Genomic DNA, 21916 nt, shown 5'->3' on the forward strand with positions numbered 1-21916 from the left:
TAGAGTGGGTGTATTGGAATAGAGAGGAGTGGATTGGGGTCGGGTGGGGTGGATTGGAGTGGTGTAGAGTGGATTGAAATGGGGTGGGGTGGGGTGGACTGCAAGGGGTGGATTAGAGTGGAGAGGATTGAATTGGGGTGGATTAGAGTGTGGCAGAGTGGAGTGGAGTGGATTGCACTGATGTGAGGTTGATTTGATTGGTGTGGAGTGAATTGGATTCGAGTGGGGTGGAGTGGAGTGGGGTGGGATGGACTGGAGTGAGACGTATATGATTGGGGAGTGGTGTGGTGGATCAGATGTGAGTGGGGTGGAATGGATTGTGTGGGGAGGATTGGATTGTGGGGTGAAGTGAATAAGGTTGCGGTGGATTGGAGTGGGATGGGTGGATTGGATTGGAGGGGATTGTAGTGGACTGTAGTGGAATAGGTTGGATTGGATTGTAGTAGTTTGGATTGGAGTGGGGTGGATTGGATTGGTGTGGGGTTGATTAATCGGAGAAGGGTTGACTGGATTGGAGAGAGGTAGATTAAGGTGGTTTGTGGTAGGTGGATTGGACAGGAGTAGGCTGTACTAATGTGGATTGGATTGGACTGGAGTGGGGTAGATTAAAGTGTATTGTATTGGAGTGGGATCGAATTGTGTGGTGAGGGTGGATTGGATTGGAGTGAAGTGCATTGGGTAACAGCAGATTTAAGTGGAGTGGGAGGATTGGGTTGGATTGGATTATAGATGGGAGTGGGCATATTTCTTTCCATTGAAATGGGAATATCGTTTTGGATTAGAGTGGCCAGAATGGAGTGGGGCAGATTAGAGTATTGGAGTAAAGTGGTTGAATTGGAGTGAGGTGGCATGGATTGGAGTGGGGTGGGTGGGATTGGACTGGGTTGGATTATATTGGGTTGGATTGGACCGGAATGGGTTGGATTGGACTGAGTGGGGTGGATTGGACTAGAGTGGAGTGGAGAAGGGTGGGTGGATTAGTGGTGGGGTGGGGTGGATTGGATTGGTGTCGGTGGACTGTAATGTAGTGTGGTGGATTGTGGTGGACTGAAGTGGGGTGAATTGGGATGGAGTGAGGTGGATTGGATTGGAGTGGGGCAAGTTGTTTTGGATTGGAGTGGGTTGTTTGGGATTGGAGTGGGGCAGGGTTTAGTGCGGCAGATTGAAATGGATTGTAGTGAGGCAGCTTGGAATGGGGTGGATTGGAGTGGGGCAGATGTTTTTGGATTGGACCAGGACAGATTGTTTTGGATTGGAGTAGGGCAGATTGTATTGGGCTGGATTGGAATGGGGTGGATTGGATTGGATTGGAGTGTGGTGGATTAGTTTAGAGTGGGATGGATTGGATGGGCATGGAGTAAATAGGGATGGTGTGGGGTGGATTAAACTGGGTGTACTGTAGAGGGACAGGTTGGAGTGGGACAGATTATGTTGGACTGGAGTGGAGCAGACTGGAGTGGGCTGGATTGGAGTGCAGCAGATTGTTTTGCATTGGAGTGGTGTGAATTTGAGTGGGAGAGATTGTGTTTGATTGTAGTGGGGCAGATTGTTTTGGACTAAAGTGGGGCAGAATGGAGTGAGGTGGATTGGAGTGGGCAGACTGTTTTGAATTGGAGTGGGGCAGATTGGAGTGCAGCAGATTGTGTTGGATTGGAGTGCACCATATTGCACTGAAGCAGATTTTTGGGGTTGGGGCACATTGGAGTGGGGCAGATTGTTTTGGATTGGAGTGGGGTAGATTGTTTTGGATTGGAGTCGGGTAGATTGTTTTGGATTGCAGTGGGGCAGAATGGAGTTGGGTAGATAAGAGTGGGCCATATTGCTTTTGATTGGAGTGGATCATGTTGTTTTGGATTGGAGTGGGGAAGATTGGAGTGGAGCAGTTTGCTTTAGATTGGAGTGGGACAGATTGTTTTGGAGTGGTGCAGATTGTTTTGGATTGGAGTGGTGCAAATTGGAATAAGGCAGATTGGATTGGAGTGAGTTGGAGTGGATTGGATTGGGGTGCGTTGGAGTGGTTTGGATTGTCATGGGGTGGATTGGTGTGGGGTGAGGAGGGGTAGGTTGGGGTGGAATAGATTGGAGTGGGACAGATTGGAGTGGGGTGGATTGGGGTGTACTGCATGATTATGTGTTAAAGCATTTCAGAAATTACAGATAATAAAGAAACAATGTTGCATTCAAATATTTAGAACAAGATAATCATCATCTTTTGAGAACAGTATCCATGAGCATGGACAAAAGAAAACATGAGTGCAAAGGGAGAAAAGACGACTTGGCAAAATAAAAGCAAGTTAGCTACAACAATTTTTTTTTTGCCATTTTGTTTGTCCTGCTGGGCACATTTTTGCAACACAAGCCTTCTATTTGCAGGGCAGTAGAAGTTAAAAAGAATAAAACATTACGTCAATCACATCAGGAGCAGAAAACTGGCAATGATTACGTTGAATCAATCAGTGCTTGGTTACCTACTCTGCACAGAGGAACTCAAATAATGCTTGGTTTGACGTGACAAATTCCGAGGCTATAAAGAAGAGTGCCACGCAAGCCAACATATGGTAAGCGTGTGTGGGCTCCAAGCCCTTTACTGTACACAACAAAGTCTTGCATGCGAGGCGCATGCACTAACGTATGTACTCGGAGGCTCGACTCTTAAAAACGAACCATAAAGCAGGCCCAGAAACAGCCAAGCAACCAGCCCAAACACAGTCCTTTCAGACCAGCCCATTGAGTACTGTCTGATTGCTCAACAGGCCAGTCCGACCCTGTTCACTGGAAAATGCACTCACAGAAACATGGATGTGACATGTTTACTAACTCATGTGATTTCTGCTCAGACCTGGAATGAAAAAAAAACATGCAACCAATATGTGGAAGTTCATTACAGAGGGTTATAAAATAATATCATACTTCCATCTCGCTTCACATACTTTACATTTTTCTCTTGGAGTATTTTTGACACCACCATCCGTAGAAAAAGATTTGTGTTGACTTTTTGATGTGATATCTCGGAGGAAGAGAAAAACATTGGCTCAAGTCTCTACCCACAACCCTAAAGATTAGAAAAGGTAACAGCAGTATCCCGTGCAGAGATGTGAAAGTTAGTTCAAATAAAAACCGCATTTAAAAAAAAGGATTTTTACCAAAGACACTGGAAAGTTTTATAGAATGAGAAGTTGGGATATTTAAAAGGTGGAAGTTGTAAATTAAAAACTGATACAACATTTTTCATGCATGAAGCAACTTAAGATGAATCAAGTATTTCAAAGAATTCTCTTTGAAGTTAAAGAAGCATCATGAGAAGCTTCCACCACTGGGAAAATTCGCACAAACTATAATGAGAAAGAAAAGTTCTTCATTTTCCCTGATTACATTCTAACATCGAAAGCTAAATTGCAAGTTTATGTCCACCAGTTAGAGCTTCAAGAAAATGGCAGACCTGGCCCATTCATGCCCATGCCTTCTTTATTTTATGCCCTAGGTCCACAGTGTACATCTTACCTGTGGAAATAACCACTTGCACATCTTTCCATATTCCACCGCTCCTGAAGGTGCCTGTTCCACACCGGTACCATCCTGCATCTTCTGAAGTGAGCTGGTTGATTAGGATCCTAACCAAGCCCCCTGTGGCTTCAGGAATAATTAGGAGTCTCCCAATATATCTCTTGTCCATGTACCCTTCCGTGTCTGCTATTATGCGGCAGACGCCTGTTTGCCTCATCTTGCACCAGTACGTCTTGCTGTTCTGTGACTCTGGAAACCCGCATCTGACAGAGATGGATCCGTGTAGCTCTCCAGACACCAGTTCTAAATGGTCAGTCATATTAGGGCCTGGAAGGGCACAGAGCAATGACAACATTCAGATTTAAAGTGTGGAATACTTCATATTCAAAATGCATGGTCTTTACCTCATCGGTTCCAGTGTTTCATTTGAATTTTAAGAGAACTGAGTGAACCTGAGAAATAAACTCCATTATTATTGTGGTCAGGTGGACGACTCTCTTTCAGGTAAGGAATCAGTTAATTCACAGAGTAAGAGCGAGCTACCCACACTTCTACATTCACCTTCTACCTCCTGCTAAAATTCAACCCCCCACAACTTCACAAGATTTCCACACAGAACAAAACACAGGTGTGATGTTTTCAGGACTGGTGCTGCTGATTGCTGTGGCAATAAACTGCGTAGGTCTCAATTCAACGTTCAATCAATCAATCAATCAAAGAAATTTGTAGAGCATGCTACTCACCCGTGAGGGTCTCAAGGCGCTGGGTGGGGTGGGAAGGGGGGAAGGGGGACGGGCGAGGGAGGGTCACTGGTCGAAAAGCCAAGTCTTGAGGTTCTTTCTGAAGACTAGTAGGTCTTTGGTTTTGCGAAGGTCGGTAGGGAGGGAGTTCCAGGTTTTGGGGGCGAGATAGGAGAAAGACCTGCCTCCTGTGGTGGTGTGCTGGATGCGGGGGACTGTGGCTAGGGCGAGGTCGGCTGATCGGAGGTTGCGTGTGGGAGTGTGGAAGTTTACTCTTTCATTGATGTAGGTTGGGCCGGTGTTGTGGAGGGATTTGTGTGCATGGATGAGCATCTTGAATGTGATTCTCTTGTCTATGGGAAGCCAGTGTAGGGATTTGAGGTGTGGTGAGATTTGTTCGTGTCGGGGTAGGCCAAGGACGAGGCGCGCGGCTGTGTTCTGGATTCTTTGGAGTTTGCGTTTGAGTTTGAGTGTGGTGCCAGCATAGAGGGCGTTGCCGTAGTCCAGTCTGCTGCTGATGAGTGCGTGGGTGACTGTCTTTCTGGTCTCTGGGGGGATCCATTTGAAGGATTTTTTAAGGGTGCAGAGTGTGTGGAATCAGGAGGAGGTTAGAGCATTGATTTGCTGTGTCATGGAGAGGGAGGGGTCGAGGATGATGCCGAGGTTGCGTGCATGGGTTGCGGGGTGGGTGCAGGGCCTAGGGCGGTGGACCACCAGGAGGCATCCCATGTGGTTTTGTTGGGGCTGAAGATGATGACTTTGGTTTTGTTTGAGTTGAGCTTGAGATGGTTAGTGGTCATCCAGTTGGTGGTGTCTAGGAGAGCGGCGTGTAGGTTGGTTTTGGCGGTGGTGGGGTTGCGGGTGAGGGAGAGGATGAGTTGGGTGTCATCTGCATATGAGAGGATGGTGATTCCGTGTGCTCAGAGAATGTTGGCTAGGGGGATCATGTAGATGTTGAAGAGTGTGGGGCTGAGAGAGGTGATCTTGGTAGTGTTGGAGTGGAAGGGCGGGAGGTGGACTTTCGGCGTTCGGTCGGTGAGGAAGGAGGAGAGCCAGTCTAAGGCTTTGTGGCAGATTCCTATGTTGTGGAGGCGTGTGAGGAGTGTGTGGTGGCAGACGGTGTCAAAAGCTGCGGAGAGGTCTAGGAGGATGAGTGCGACGGTCTTGCCTTTGTCGATTTTGGTCCTGATGTCGTCAGTGCATGCGATGAGGGCGGTTTCTGTGCTGTGGTTCTTGCGGAACCCAGATTGTGAGGGGTTAAGGGTGTTGGTTTCTTCAAGGAAGTGGGATAGGCGAGTGTTGACTAATTTCTCTGCAACCTTGGCGGGGAACAGGAGGAGGGAGATGGGGTGGTAGTTGGAGAGGATCTCCGGGTCGGCTTGTTTTTTTTTTAGGAGAGCGGTAATTTCTGCATGCTTCCAGTGGTCTGGGTAGGTGGCGGAGTCAAAAGAGGAGTTGATTATGTTGTAGAGTATGGGGGCGATGGTAGGGCTAGCTTTGTTGTAGATGCAGTGTGGACAGGGGTCGGAGGGGGAACCGGAGTGGATGGAGTTCATGTTTTTTTCCGTATCTTCGTGTGTGGTAGGGGTCCATGTGGATAGTGTGGTGGTGGCGTCTTGAGGGGGGGTTGAGTTGGGTGGGAGAGGGGTATGTGTGGTGAGTCTGTGTGATGTGAAGCTGTTGTGGATGTCCAGGATTTTGTGGAGGAAGTGGTTGGAAAGGGCGTCACATAGGGGCTGTGTGTGTGTGGGGTCTATGTTGCTGGCTTTGGGTTTGGCAAGTTCGTTGATGATGGTGAAGAGTTCTTTGCTGTTTTGGGAGTTGTTGTCAAGGCGTGTCTTGTAGTGAACTCTTTTAGCGGTGCGTATGAGTTGGTGATGGGTGCGAATGTTGGTTTTGAGGGTGGAGAAGTTGGTTGAGGAGGGTTCTAGTCTCCATATTTTCTCAGCTTGGCGGCATTTGCGCTTGGAGTCTTGGAGTTCAGGGGTGAACCATGGGGCGTTCTTGATGTTGCGGGTAGTGATGTGTCTTCTGAGGGGTGCTAGTGTGTCTGGTCAGGTAGTGATCCATTTGGAGAGGTTGTGTGCACCTGTGTTCGGGTCGTTGGTGTGGGGGGGGTTATGGGCCAGCTGGGAGTTTAGTCATTCTGTGGGGATCTTGTCCCACATGCGGTAGGGTGTGGTGTGTTGATGGTAGTGTGTGGGGGGTTTGGTGAAGGAGAAGTAGACGCAGTGGTGGTCTGTCCAGAGGAGTTCGGTGGTGTGGGTGTAGGCTATGTGTTGGCTTGAGGTGAAGATTGCACCCAGCGTGTGTCCTGCTGAGTGGGTGGGTGCGGTGACCAGTTGTTTGAGTCCGAGGTTGTTGAGATTGTCTATTAGGGAGGTAGTGTTGTGGTCTTGTGGGTTTTCTAAGTGAAAGTTGAAATCACCGAGGATGATGTTGTCTGTGGAGGTGAGGGCGTACGGGCTGATGCTGTCTGCGATGATGTCGCAGAAGGCGGGGCGTGGTCTGGGTGGTCTGTAGACTAGTGTACCTCTGAGGGTGGAGTTGTTGTTGATGTATACGAGGAAGTGCATGTGTTCAGTGTTGCCGATAGTGTCTTGGGAGTTGGTGGTGACTTTGATGGTGTCTCTGTGTAGGATGGCGATGCCTCCGCCTGGCTTGTTTAGGCGGTCTATGCGTTGGGGTTTGTATCCCTAGGGGGTGGCTATGGCTATGTCGGGTTCTGAGGAGAGGTTGGTCCAGGTTTCCGTGAGGAAGGCGATGTCAGGTGAGTGTGTAGTGATGAGGTCCCAGAGTTCTATGGCATGTTTGTGAATGGAGCAGATGTTGAGTAGCAGGCAGTTCAGGTGGTTGTGGTGGGTGGCGTTGGTGTGGTGCATGAGGGTGTTGTTGCAGGGTGTGTTCTGGTTGTGGGCTGGTGTGCTGCGGGGTTGGTTGGTGGGGGCAGGGTGGGTGAGTTTTGTTTTGGGGGTGTTGTGTTTGTTGAGGGTGGGGTCGCTATGGTTGGTGTGTGGTGTGAGGGATGATGAGCAGGAGAAGTGGCAGGTGTAGCAGGTGAAGGGACCATGAGTGTGTGTGGGGCTAGATGTGGTGCATGTGGGGTGGGGGACTGGGTTGAGGGAGTGGAGGGTGAGGGGGGAGTAGGTGTGTCTGGGAGGGCCAGGGGTTCTGGCGCTGGGCGCGGTCCAGGCGTGGGCGGGCGCAGACGGGCTTGCCCACGGCCGCGCCGCAGCTGCCATAAGAGGAGGGGAGGGTGGGAGTGGCAGCTGGGAGGCGGGAGGGCCTGTCCTATGAGAGGGCTGGGGCCGCAGGGGATGCAGCGGCGGGGATTGGAGAGAGAAGAACAGTGAGAGAAGAACAGTGAGAGAAAGGAGGTGGGAGGCAGGAGGGGCCGCAGGGGACGCAGCGGCGGGGATTGGAGAGAGAAGAACGGTGAGAGAAGAATGGTGAGAGAAAGGAGGTGGGAGGCGGGAAGGGCCGCAGGGGATCCAGTGGCGGGGTTCGGAGAGAGAAGAACGGTGAGAGAAAGGAGGGGGAAGGCGGGAGGGGCCGCAGGGGATGCAGCAGCGGGGATTGGAAAGATAGAGGACGGGAGAAGGCGGTGGCACGGAGAGCAAGGCGGGGAGCAACCTACCTGCAAGCAGGGTCGAAGGTTGCTCCTAGCTAGCGTGCCGCGACTGCCATAAGAGGAGGGGAGGGTGGGAGTGGCAGCTGGGAGGCGGGAGGGCCTGTCCTATGAGAGGGCTGGGGGGTGGGGCTGCAGGGGACGCAGCGGCGGGGATTGGAGAGAGAAAAACAGTGAGAGAAGAACGGTGAGAGAAAGGAGGTGGGAGGCGGGAGGGGCCGCAGGGGACGCAGTGGCGGGGTTTGGAGAGAGAAGAACGGTGAGAGAAAGGAAGGGGGAGGCAGGAGGGGCCGCAGGGGATGCAGCGGCGGGTATTGGAAAGAGAGAGGACGGGAGAAGGAGGTGGCGCGGAGGGCAAGGCGGGGAGACGTTGCCCTTTCTCTCATGCAATCGTTGTTCATTTAGCATCCTGACATGAGTCGAATTCATCTCAATCACTATACTTCCATTAATGACAAGCTGAATTGCATTTGGCATTTGTAAAGCCGTTGGCCAACCTTGCAAGGGATAAAACAAAATCTTGGAGGTTTCTTCAGGGAGGAAACACTAATGCCTGCATGTATGGTGAGGATATCACTAACTTTCACCTAAACGTAAATGTATTTGGCAGATCTGGCCATATTTCTTTTGGAAGAAACACTACCCTGCCCTTCCATCCTCTTGATCTCCACCCTTCCTCCCTCCCCGCAAACCACTGCCTCCTCTTCTGTCTTACATAATGTGTTCTATCTACTGGCTTATGCCTCCTCTTTCACTCTACTCACATTTTACCCTCACTTTAATGCGATAAACCCAAGTTCCTCCCTTCATTGTTGGTTAGATCTTGTTCTCTGCCTTCTTTATTCTCACCATTAACTTCCCATATCCTTCGCACCCACAAGTAGAAGTATCTACTAACACTTTACCAATATCAGGCCTAACCACCCACATTTGTGTCAGCTGGACTCCCCACCCTTGCCTAGGCAATACCACCCATGCGAGGTCTTTATCTATCCTTTACTCAGTAATGGCATGCAGTGGGTAAGTTGCCTTCTTTGTCCCTGTACCTAAAAACCTCCTTGAACTGTCCTGTTGAATCTCTAGTACTTAGAACCACATAAAAACCGCAACCTAAGCTGTCAACACACCCTGTCTGTATACCAGATGCTTACTCAGTTGGTAGCCATTAAATTACAGCCACTAAATCTGGAGTCACTACATGAGGAGTACCTTTACAAAACAACTTTGCCGGTTAGTTTATAATTTTATCTACGCAAACTGGAGTCTAGATACGTTTTAGAAACTTGTAAACTCAATGGATTGAAAATCAGGGAACATCTCTTTGTGCGCTTACTTTAAGCAAATAAGTGAGATGCAATTGATATATTGCTGCTGCGTGTGCCTGTACAACCGCTTGTTTGTATTTTAATTGATCCTCCAAGTTGAGTCGTTGTTTGCTACGACCGCTCAATTTTTCAACTTTACAGCTGATTTAAAGAAAAAATACAGGCGATATCAATTTGTTTGTTCAAATAGAATAAACCTTGCAATAACAAGCTGACCACTCGGGATGACGAAATGATGGACTCTAATGTTTGGAGTATTATTTATTATGATGTACCATTTTGCTCTTTGGGACTCAATCAAAGTACATAATTTGCACGTGATCAAAGATTATGGTTGCTTTAATGGTACTGCTTTATTGGTATCGGGTATAGTTCTGTTAATGTCTTTTACTTACTTGCACTGCTTTATTAGGTATTCAATATACACAACTTATCCTTACAACAATAAAACATGTTGATGTGTTGCTATGTTGAAATGTGTTCTCAGAATAATGAAGTATGCTGAGAGAGATTTTCGAGTCATCTTCACTAGATGTCACATAATTGATATGTGAGTATAAACAAGATGGCAACTACCATGATGAAGACTCATTTACAGAGTCTAAACATGTCAGAAATGCTAATTATTGAGCAACGCTAGCACGGAGAGTGAGTCCTTGTTTGTTGTGGAATACCAACTGTTTGTTGTTAGAAATGGGGTTTTTGGTTGGCAGTCAGGTTATCCCCTGTCCAAGCAAAAGCCCTCACTCTAGTCAGGGTAAGTCACACACTATCCAAGATTATCCTGTGCCCACCCTCTGGTAGCTTGGCACGAGCAGTCAGGCTTAACTTAGAAGGCAATGTGTAAAGTATTTGTGCAATAAATCATACAATACCACCATATAGCACCACAAAAATACACCACACAGTGTTTAGAAAAATATATAATATTTATCAGGATAATTGTAGGTCAAAAAGAATAAAGATGCAATGGAAAATTGTAGAACTATCACAGGAAAGTGATATAAAGGGTCTTAAGTCTTTAGAATGTAATAAAAGTGTCTTTCAAGCACAAAGTACCTGGTTTCTGGTGGAAAATCTCCTCAGAGGGCCACAGGTGAAGAGGTGCGTGGAAAAAGGGGGGTGTGCGTCGATTTCCTCTCAGCACACACCGACTTGCGTCGTTCTTTTCCACGCGGGGAAGTCGGGCGTCGTTTTCCGGCGCGCAGACAGTCTCTTTTTGTGGATCGCGGGGATTACCAGATGTCCCGGGTCTGTGCGTGGATTCTCCTGCTTGTTTTCCGGCTGCGCGTCGTTCTGCGGGGCGGCGCGTCGAAGTTTCGATCTCACGGTAGGCGTCGCGTCGATTTCTCCTTGGAAGTCGGGCGGCGTTGTCCTTGCGAGGCCGTGCGTCAAAAGTTTACTAAATATGACCTTCCTGCTCCTTTCAGATCAGCAGCTGCCACTTCAACAGTGTATGAGGGCAGCCCCAATGTTAGCCTATGAAGGAAGCAGGCCCCACAGTAGTGTAAAAACGAATTTAGGAGTTTTACACTACCAGGACATATAACTACACAGGTATATGTCCTGCCTTTTATCTACACAGCACCCTGCTCTAGGGGTTACCTAGGGCACACATTAAGGGTGACTTATATGTAGAAAAAGGGGAGTTCTAGGCTTGGCAAGTACTTTTAAATGCCAAGTCGAGGTGGCAGTGGAACTGCACACACAGGCCTTGCAATGGCAGGCCTGAGACAAGGAAAAGGGGCTACTTAAGTGGGTGGCACAACCAGTGCTGCAGGCCCACTAGTAGCATTTAATTTACCAGCCCTATGCACAAAAAGTACACCTTACTAGGGACTTATAAGTACATTAATAGTCCAATCAGGTATGATTCAAGGTTACCATGTTTTAAGGGAGAGAGCATATGCACTTTAGCACTGGTTAGCAGTGGTAAAGTGCGCAGAGTCTAAAAACCAGCAAAAATGAGGTCAGAAAAAGAGAAGGAGGAAGGCAAAAAGTTTGGGGATGACCCTGTCAAAAAGCCAGGTCCAACATGACCCCCTCCCAGCCTAAAGCCAGGGTAGACTAATCAACACTCTGATGGACTTCCCTGCTTAAGGCGATAGAACATGGACAATGGCCCACTACTGCAGGGGCACTCGCCAGTTCTACGCCTTTCCGAACTCAGTGAGGCTTCTTTGTCTATACTCTCTGGGGCCACTGATCTGGCCCATGGGGAACCCTTCTCATCACCTGAGGACCCCATCTGTACAGCTCCTAACTTTAATTTGCTTACAGATGTATCCCAGTATGCAGACAGTATCACCATGGCCAACAACGTGATGTGGCCCATTCCATTCCTTGGGTCTGACTTCTGTCCCCAACCCAGGGAAAACTCTGCCCACAAGGACAGAAACCAATAGATGCCACTGACAGCTGTCAGTGTTATGAGCCAGGCCCCTGACCATCCACTGCTAGGTGGAGACCCGGAGGGAGGCCGTTGGCTGAGCTTCTCCTCCAGCTGGGGGGCTGGTAGGGAGCTCCCAAGGGATTCCTGTAGCATCCCAGAATGGGGGGTAGTAACCCCAGGGGTCTGGCACCCCTTCTCCACTCTCACCAGGTCAGGGGTGGGTCCCTGATACTGGTCCCTCAGCCCAGGGTCTGTACTCTGAGGCTGAACAGAGGACAGGGGTGAGTCCTTTTTCCCCGTGCCTCCCCATCTGGGATTCCATACCCTCCTCTGGGGAGTGGTACCGCCAGATATCTGAACTGTTAGGGCACCCTTGGGGGTCGGCCCTCTCAGCTCTCCTGACACTAAGGGAAACTCATTCCCCAGAATGCAGTCAATGGGCAGCTGGGGACTAACTATGACCCGCCTCTGGGTCACCTCCCCACCCCATTCTAGGGACACCCGGGCCATGGGGCGGAAGAAATCTTCCCCAATGGCTGGAGTCACTCTACACACCTGTCCGGTGTACTGCTCTGGTGACACTAGTCTCTCCACAATCATGGTAAGACTAGCCCCCGTGTCTCTCAGAGCGGTGACTGGGATCCCATTCACTCCCACCTGGTGGAAGTGACGACTCCCACCCTCAGGGATCACCAGTTTACCCTCTGAGTCCACCTCCCAACTGAAGGAGATGGAGGCATGGTCTACGACCTGCCCCTGGGGACGACATTCCCCTAAGGCCACATTGGCCACCCCTGTAGAGGTCCCAATATTGGGTGAGTTCTTGGGACAGACAGAGTCCCCCTTCCTGTGTCCTATCTGGGAACACTCAAAGCAGCGGGGTTGGGAATGGGATGCTTTGGGCCACTGCCCACCAGAACCCCCACCCTGTTTCTCAGAGGGGGTATGGGAACCCTTTCTTCCCCCCTTACTCTGGAACTCGTCTGGGTCATCTCTAACCTCCCCATCACTTTGTTGGGGGGAACCAGAACTACCCTTCTCGGGGTCACTCCCAGATACCTTTTTGGACACTCTGGTGCTTGCCCAGAGGTCCGCCTCCTCAGCAAGCTTCCTGGGATCAGTCAGCTTACTATCCACTAAGTGCTGGCGCAACTCTGTAAAAGTAGTATTAAGCATATGCTCTCTCAGAATCAAGTCATATAAACCTTTATAATCAGTTACTTTGTTGCCCCGCACCCATCCATTCAGTACCTTACTAGAGAAATCAAAGAAATCTACCCATGTTTGTGTGGTTTGTTTGGTGCTGTCCCTGAACCTCTGACGGTATCCCTCAGGGGTCAGCCCAAACTTGGCAAGTAAAGTGGCTTTCTGGAGTGGGTATGTGTTTTGATCCGGTGGATCCAATGTGAGAAGTGTGTCCCTCCCCAATGGCGGCACATAACCCCACATAGCTACCCCCCATTGCCCTTCAGGAACCTCATGAGCCCTTAGTGCAACTTCATAAGCAGCTAACCATTTATCTATGTCATCTCCCGCCACAAAACTGGGCACCACATTTTTGGGTATACGAACCTTCTTTTCTCCAGCAGGTCCTGTCTGTATGCTGCCACCATTATTGCTGGATTCAGACTGTCTTGCCTTGATCTCCAGCTCCTTGAGACTCAGTTCATGAGCCAACAATAGTTTCTTTTCAGCCAACGCTCTTTCAGCTTCCACTTGTTTGGCTGCTCTTTCAGCTTCTGCTTGTTTGGCTGCCCTTTCAGCTTCAATCTGTTTGGCTGCTCTTTCAGCCTCAGCTTGTTTGGCTTCTCTTTCTGCCCTCCTCTCCTCCTGTTGTGCCTCAATTTTCAGTTTTGCCATTTGCAATTGGAACTCCCTTTCCTCTCTCCTTTCCTCTGCGGTCAGGCTTTGCATGGAGACACTGCTCCCTGGTCTGGAAGGGTGCACAATTGCAGTGGTAACACCATCCATAGATAGTGAAAATCCTTCTGAGAGGCCATTTTCTGGCTCCTCTTCCTCATCATCCTCTAAATGGGCTTCTGCCCAGGCCCTCAGCGCCACTTGAAAGTCCTCCTTTCTGGAGGCCCCTTGGGTGGGTACCCTTAATGCCCTGCAGAATCCTCTTAGTTGTTTGACCGTGTATGTATCCAACTGGACTAGGTCAAAGTCCCCTGTCTGAGACCCAGTCAGAGACATGTTGAGTGAGGATTTAGTTTTTGAAAATTGTCAGGAAAAAAACGGATTTTCAAAAAGAGATAAAAACCAAGTTGACCTTCAACTGTGGGTAGGTAGTGAAATACTTAGCTACTGTATGTCACTGCACAAATACAAGTCCTATCCTCACCGCTGATCACCAATGTTAGAAATGGGGTTTTTGGTTGGCAGTCAGGTTATCCCCTGTCCAAGCAAAAGCCCTCACTCTAGTCAGGGTAAGTCACACACTATCCAAGATTATCCTGTGCCCACCCTCTGGTAGCTTGGCACGAGCAGTCAGGCTTAACTTAGAAGGCAATGTGTAAAGTATTTGTGCAAAAAATCATACAATACCACCATATAGCACCACAAAAATACACCACACAGTGTTTAGAAAAATATATAATATTTATCAGGATAATTGTAGGTCAAAAAGAATAAAGATGCAATGGAAAATTGTAGAACTATCACAGGAAAGTGATATAAAGGGTCTTAAGTCTTTAGAATGTAATAAAAGTGTCTTTCAAGCACAAAGTACCTGGTTTCTGGTGGAAAATCTCCTCAGAGGGCCACAGGTGAAGAGGTGTGTGGAAAAAGGGGGGTGAGCGTCGATTTCCTCTCAGCACACACCGACTTGCGTCGTTCTTTTCCACGCGGGGAAGTCGGGCGTCGTTTTCCGGCGCGCAGACAGTCTCTTTTTGTGGATCGCGGGGATTACCAGATGTCCCGGGTCTGTGCGTGGATTCTCCTGCTTGTTTTCCGGCTGCGCGTCGTTCTGCGGGGCGGCGCGTCGAAGTTTCGATCTCACGGTAGGCGTCGCGTCGATTTCTCCTTGGAAGTCGGGCGGCGTTGTCCTTGCGAGGCCGTGCGTCGAAAGTTTGGTCTCACGGCAGGCGTCGCGTCGATTTCTCCTTGGAAGTCGGGCGGCGTTGTCCTTGCGAGGCCGTGCGTCAAAGTTTCGCACTCATGGTAGGCGTCGCGTCGATTTCTCCTGGAAAGTCGAGCGGCTTTGTCTTTGCGAGGTTGTGCGTCGAAGTCTCGATCGTCCCGAGGGCGTCGCGTCGATCAGCGTCGGTGTGCGGCGTTTTTCTTGCCGCGAAACAAGCTGTGCGTCGAAATTTTCGGCGCACGGAGCGTCCAAGTGAAAGGAAGAAGTCTTTTTGGTCCTGAGACTTCAAGGAACAGGAGGCAAGCTCTATCCAAGCCCTTGGAGAGCACTTTCACAGCCAGACAAGAGTTCAGCAAGGCAGCAGGGCAACAGCAAGACAGCAGTCCTTTGTAGAAAGCAGACAGGTGAGTCCTTTGAGCAGCCAGGCAGTTCTTCTTGGCAGGATGTAGTTTCTGGTTCCGGTTTCTTCTCCAGCAAGTGTCTGATGAGGTAGGGCAGAGGCCCTGTTTTATACCCAAATGTGCCTTTGAAGTGGGGGAGACTTCAAAGAGTGGCTAAGAAGTGCACCAGGTCCCCTTTCAGTTCAATCCTGTCTGCCAGGGTCCCAGTAGGGGGTGTGGCAGTCCTTTGTGTGAGAGCAGGCCCTCCACCCTCCCAGCCCAGGAAGACCCATTCAAAATGCAGATGTATGCAAGTGAGGCTGAGTACCCTGTGTTTGGGGTGTGTCTGAGTGAATGCACAAGGAGCTGTCAACCAAGCCCAGCCAGACGTGGATTGTAAGGCACAGAAAGATTTAAATGCAAAGAAATGCTCACTTTCTAAAAGTGGCATTTCTAGAATAGTAATATTAAATCCGACTTCACCAGTCAGCAGGATTTCGTATTACCATTCTGGCCATACTAAATATGAACTTCCTGCTCCTTTCAGATCAGCAGCTGTCACTTCAACAGTGTATGAGGGCAGCCCCAATGTTAGCCTATGAAGGAAGCAGGCCCCACAGTAGTGTAAAAACGAATTTAGGAGTTTTACACTACCAGGACATATAACTACACAGGTATATGTCCTGCCTTTTATCTACACAGCACCCTGCTCTAGGGGTTACCTAGGGCACACATTAAGGGTGACTTATATGTAGAAAAAGGGGAGTTCTAGGCTTGGCAAGTACTTTTAAATGCCAAGTCGAGGTGGCAGTGGAACTGCACACACAGGCCTTGCAATGGCAGGCCTGAGACAAGGAAAAGGGGCTACTTAAGTGGGTGGCACAACCAGTGCTGCAGGCCCACTAGTAGCATTTAATTTACCAGCCCTATGCACAAAAAGTACACCTTACTAGGGACTTATAAGTACATTAATAGTCCAATCAGGTATGATTCAAGGTTACCATGTTTTAAGGGAGAGAGCATATGCACTTTAGCACTGGTTAGCAGTGGTAAAGTGCGCAGAGTCTAAAAACCAGCAAAAATGAGGTCAGAAAAAGAGAAGGAGGAAGGCAAAAAGTTTGGGGATGACCCTGTCAAAAAGCCAGGTCCAACATTTGTCATATATGCAGCAAATGAAAACACACTTTATATATACATTTGCTTCCGAGGTGGCAATAGCCTGTGCCTAGTTATGTCTTTTTTAAAGGCTTAGGGCCCGACTACGAGTGTGGTAGTGTCAAACATTCACAAATCCTTGCCAGGGATTGCAAATCCTAAAAAAAACGAAATTAAAAACAATGTACTGGCCAAAGACCAGGCTCTGCAGTCAACTCCCATGCAAATGACTATGCTGGCCTGTATCAGCTGGATGGGCTCAGGCCTTGGTTACCAGGCACTGGAGCAGTCATTTGCTGTCAACAGCCGTAGGCCATGCACAGCACGGGTTGGCTGCCGACAGTGGGCTGTGCACATAGTCATTTCTTGTAGTGTTATGGGCAATATGATATTTAAGTCGCACCCCTAAGCTTATTAGATTTGTAGTTGCATCTGTCACATTAATGATGAGTTCCTGAACTATGCATTTGTTGTGACAGTTATGGTTTGTATGTCTGTTGTGCAAACTAAAAATACAGTTCACAGGATAGAGAGAAATAAACTAGTTACTCTCATACTTAAATAATACCTGATTTGCCAATAATGTTAGTATTTGGATAAAACAATACCTTCAGAAACAGCCAAAAAGACACTGAAGAAGAGCCCGTCATTACTCTGACCAATGCCGCAGCGATATTGTCCTCCATCCTTTTGGATCAGCTCTGCCATCTCCACCTGAAATGTGCCATCTGCAGGGCTGTCGACAAGACGTGTCCGGACCTTGTAACTTGGTTGTGCAACATATGGGGTGCTGGATACAATTGTTCTACATCCAGTCAGAGTGCCAGACATCTTGCACCAGAACTTTCTCCCATGGATGTTGACACGTGAGATAGCATAGCGGCACGTGATATTGACTGAACTGCCTCTCTCAGCAATCACAATTTCTGGGCCCAGCAGGGCACTGGAAGCTGCTTTGAAAAATTAGTAAAGCGATTAACATGCTACGAGTTGATTTGAAAAGAGAAAAAAAACTAACAAGTAATCATAGTGTGGCAATTAATGTTTTTAGGGGATTTATTTGCAAAATTCTACAACTCAAACGACCTCAATACAGTTGACTTTTGTGGGCAACAATGTGTCTGGTATCTCGCTGCTTCCTGTTCATCTCCCATAAACAAGATATGCACTTATTGAAAAATTACCTTTTTATATAGGGTCTGCACTTGGAATTAGCCTACTCTCAGAAACCCTTTCATGAATCAAGCCCGAATTATCACAAAAAGGAATCAAAGAGGAAGGAGTTTTATCTTATGGCTCTGGTTCCACAGCTAAAAAGTCATTCACTAGATCACTTGTCAATATCTGGTCACTGCCATGGTCAAGGCGAAGGCACTGTGCTATTTCTCGAGCCCCCAAGTTTACTTACTTAAGTATTACTCCAAGGCCCCTCCAATGCATGAACGTGTTCCCTGGTCAAGGCACTCACCTTTCAGGAAGACTACTAGCAGAAAGAATGTAGACATGTTAATCCTTTGTTAAACACTGGACATCTCCAAACAAATTACTTCCCCTTGCAAGAAAAAGCTCTTCTTTTGTGGCAATCGCCTTGAAAAAGAAAAAAAAAAAAACAAGAAAACATTTTTGTAATAGTTGCTCCAGAAGACAAATCACAAATATAAACACTGGACATCTCCAAACACGTTACTTCCCCTTGCAAGAAAAAGCTCTTCTTTAGTGGCAATCGCCTTGAAAAAGAAAAAAAACAAGAAAACATTTTTGTAATAGCTTCTCCAGAAGACAAATCACAAATATATCATTCTTTTAGAACAGACTTGCATATTTGAGAGTTAAGTACCAAATAAATGGACATTGCTGCTTGGGGGTGTAGTCGTTAAGGTGTTCTTATTTTTGTTGAAATTGTGAGATTGCCTGAAACTTTGCTTCATGTGGCTCTTATTGAGAGGTGGGCAAAATTGTTAAAGGTTTTCTGAAAGTAATAAGGATTATTCTCACAAGACTTACAGGTATTAGCCTGGGTAGTCATCCGCATGCAATTTTGAGGAGGGTATGCCTTTTCACACAAAAGCCAGATAAGATACGATCTTAAAGTATTGTCTATACATTTTCGAAAATAATGTGGTGAAAGGTGTTAGTGCAGCGAATGTGTCCGGCCTCATTTCACAGTTTTACAGTTCCCATAAAACATTTTCTACTGGTATAAACTCTTCCAAGAGGGAAAATAGGACGCACAGCATAACAAAAACAGAAATAATGCAAAACATGGAACACCCAAAATCGGGGCATGTGTGAGATTAAAGCCCGTATATTGCGTTTTTTTAAATGTTGATGGGTAGCAGGCAGAATGAAAGTGAGGCACCTATTGTAGGTAACTAATTCCAGATTGCAGAGGATCTCAGCCTTTACTTGGTCTAAAGAATTCGTTTCCTATTGAATGCAAGAGGCATTTCAATTTGAATTGAGATTAGCGGGGGGGGGGGGAATGGGTTTTATATTTTTCAAAACGATATATAGTTTTGGATTTGTCAAACCCAACTCCCCAAGTATAGCACTTTATTGTGTTACCTACTGGATTTAGTAACATGGGTTTAAGTGGATTTAACTCCTTGGATCAAGCCATTCACATTTGACTCTTCTCGTTGCAGTTGTAGCAACGTCGCCAGCGGGATGGATGAACCCGCCCGAAATCACTTCACTCAAAATGATAGCAATATTAACAATTTCAAAGGCAGGTGGGTTGGTTCACAAACTCTCATTGGCCGATGGGCATGAAGAAGAAGCAGTGGCACAGTAAAGATGCCATGAACACTAATGCAAGGAAGATAAATGACCCCTTCATCCACAGTTTGGTAGCAAAATACAGTTAAAATCGGCGTCCACCTGACCTCTTACACCAAAGGTGCCACTGTACTTACTGAGCTATTGACAACTGCACCACTCGGAAGAAGGCCAGAATGCATGTGAGTACATCACGATTCAACTTATTTCCCCTTTATCGCCTTCAGGTACTGGTTAGGCTATATTTTAGAAAAGTTATGATACATATTACCAAATCCCATTCTACCAACGATGTGGCCCATTTTTTCCCAGTGTTTGGGCATCATTAGGATTTTCTGCCAGAGTGACCCAATCCCCAGGTATAAGCTTGCCACAATAGATGGGTATTGTAATAAAAGGTAAGGATATTATCAACAGTTTGAGTATAGTGAAGGGATGTGCTAGCCCAGAACATGTGTCCTGTCTAGGGGTGGGTGGAACTTGCAGAGTTTGACTCCGCGGAACTCAGTGGAGGTTTATGAAAACTCAGTGAGATTTCACAGAGTTCCACAAATGGGAGGAAAGAGGCATGCTGTGCCGCTTGTGCTGATTTTTAATGCCAGGAGCTCATTGTGTGCTGAAAAATCAGCGCAAACGGCACAATGCAGTCTGCCAGAGGGCACTGCTTCTAGAGTTGATTGTAGTGACGCTCAAGTAGATTTTCTACTCAAGCGACATCTTTCGGGCGCAAACACCCATGTTGTAGAAATCTCACCAGGTGCCCTTGTAGAAGCTGAAAATCGTGCGAGGGAATTCCGAAGCTCATTGACACTCAGCAGTTTATCATTGGCAAGTCATGCACAAGAAAAGACTGCCACGCAGCAGTTGCCAGAATTTGTCCGGAACTCAGTGTTACACCAAAATTCCACCAATTCCTCCAACCTTTCAGTGTAGGAAAATTTATCACCCACCCCTAGTCCAGTCACCCCTTGAGCAACAAAGAGCTGGCTAAATGTGTGAACTGTGGCCCCAAAAGACAAGATACAAGGTACATCTTTATAATCAAAGAATGCATTTTCTGCATTCCTAAGAGGACATAACTCTAGACCAGAAGTTTGGAATGATGGAGACAAGGCTGCCTTAAGAAATATTTAGCAAGGGATTGTTGATTAGACCTCACTGAGCACTGCCATTTTGTTACTAGTAGGAGAATGGGGGAGAGTCAGCAGATACAAATACTAGTGAAAGTTAAGTTTCTAGAAGAAGCCAAGGTCCTTTGTTTTTCTTTGAGTGACATATCCTGAAAGGCTTTGACGAGAGCCAAACACAGTGCTGCAGCTACCTGTTGTGAGGAGCTATCGCCTTCCACAAAGAACATGTCAGTGCTGTAGAGAAAAAATGAAGAATCAAAAGAAACCACGCCAATCTAGTTTATAATCGAAGACTTCAAATCCATAACCCCTGCCTGAAAAAAACATATAAAAGTAGCTCCCAAACTCCCCAATTTGTACTAGTCCAAGCTTTACCACTGTCCTAGGAGTCTACCGCCTTTGTTCCAGGGCTGGTATCGCTGATAACCAGCCGCCTAAAGATGAGGAGGCTTCACTTGTTTTTTACAGGCCTTGCTGAAAGAAGCTGGTTATCTGCCGGTGACCCCGTGATCTGCCTTCTTGCTGATATGGTAGAGGAGAGAGCCTTGCACTGCAGGAGTCTGTCTCTCTGTGGAGGTGAACCGAGCTGCCAAGTCCTGTGTGGTGCATGGAACCTCTATGAGTGCAAAATCACATATTTGGGAAATTGTTCAGAATTTCCTAATTTGCTCAAAATGTGCTCTGTGGGTACCTTAAGGGAAATTATCATGCACGGGCATCCTCAGGTAGAAAAGTCAAACAGGATAGTAAATCAAGTATGCTTGAACCAGCTTTCAGAGAGGAACAAATAATGTATAATAGTTAATTGCAAAATTGGTGGCATTTCGCACATTTCACAAAATTCACGACTTTCCCCAATTTTGAGAACAGAATGAGTGTTTCACATTGACCTAGCGACTGCATTTACCTTCCGCAACGTATATAGGGCACCCCAGCTATCCCCAAGAGCCTGAGTATCTACATTTCAGCAACCCACAGGAATCCTCACCTTCTCATAGATGTAGATGTCCAGTATTTTCCCATCCAATCACGTTCAGCTGCACCATGCTGCCTGCTTACTATACATAGAGCTCGCCTTGCCACATTATATTCTACAGCTCACCTTATCTTGAATTGTCGCCACTCTCTGTTTGAGTGGTCATACACCAGTTGTTTTTGATACAGCCTCAGTCCGGATCAAGGCATGACAGGCTTTGACATCTTGGACAAACCACAGTCCGTTCACTGAAGCAGGAATCAAGACAGTCTCAGTTTCAGTTTACAAATACTGCCTGTCTGAAAATTTGGAACTTCTCTTTTTCTTTATTTTTGTATTGAAAAACTGGATTACAAATATAGTAGGTTTGATGGTGCTGCTAGCAGTGATGAGGGTTTCGTTTCTTCATTTTATGTCTAAAGAACATCCGTGTAGGGCATTTCGGAAACTAGAGTCCTGCAAGAACGTAGTTATCAATGCACCCGGCCCAGAGGTGGGATAGGACCCAACTACAACAGCCTCTTGAGTCCTGGGAAGACATCTAAATAACCACGTGGGAGTTCCAAAGTTGAACTAGCATTAAAGATGACCAGTGCGTTCAAATACAGAGGTTAAATGTCAGTCTAGTCTTCTGACAAAGTGCTGCATAATCTTTTAACATGCAGACTGGTGTTTACCTTTCTTTCTTCTTATTGTAGTGTGAGGATTTTGTAAAGTCAGATAGTTGGCGGCCTCCTTCGGGAGAAGCCTTGCAGGGGTGAGGCATGTTGGGGGGGGGGGCAGACCTGCTGGTGGACAAGTCATTACACAATAGAAAATAGAGCAA

General features: G+C 47.3%; 1 protein-coding gene across 4 annotated transcripts in view; it reads right to left on the reverse strand.

Moving 5' to 3' along the window:
- The window catches only part of LOC138299898 (polymeric immunoglobulin receptor-like), a 258007-nt gene extending 236698 nt beyond the window's left edge, over nucleotides 1-21309 (reverse strand). The window contains exons 1-4 of one of the 4 annotated variants that reach the window (XM_069238601.1): nucleotides 21103-21282; nucleotides 17675-17793; nucleotides 16815-17156; nucleotides 3502-3831 (exon numbers count right to left, since the gene is read on the reverse strand). In XM_069238601.1, coding sequence (XP_069094702.1) covers nucleotides 3502-3831; nucleotides 16815-17156; nucleotides 17675-17711 — 709 coding nt within the window. In that variant the 5' untranslated portion in view covers nucleotides 17712-17793; nucleotides 21103-21282. Of the gene's footprint in view, nucleotides 1-3501; nucleotides 3832-16814; nucleotides 17160-17674; nucleotides 17794-21102 lie in introns of all 4 variants that reach the window. The other 3 variants (XM_069238604.1, XM_069238602.1, XM_069238603.1) reach the window with 3 other exon arrangements.
- Between the last annotated feature and the right edge of the window lie 607 nt (nucleotides 21310-21916).

Source organism: Pleurodeles waltl, chromosome 6 (genome assembly GCF_031143425.1).
Source record: "Pleurodeles waltl isolate 20211129_DDA chromosome 6, aPleWal1.hap1.20221129, whole genome shotgun sequence".
Taxonomy (NCBI): Eukaryota; Metazoa; Chordata; class Amphibia; order Caudata; family Salamandridae; genus Pleurodeles; species Pleurodeles waltl.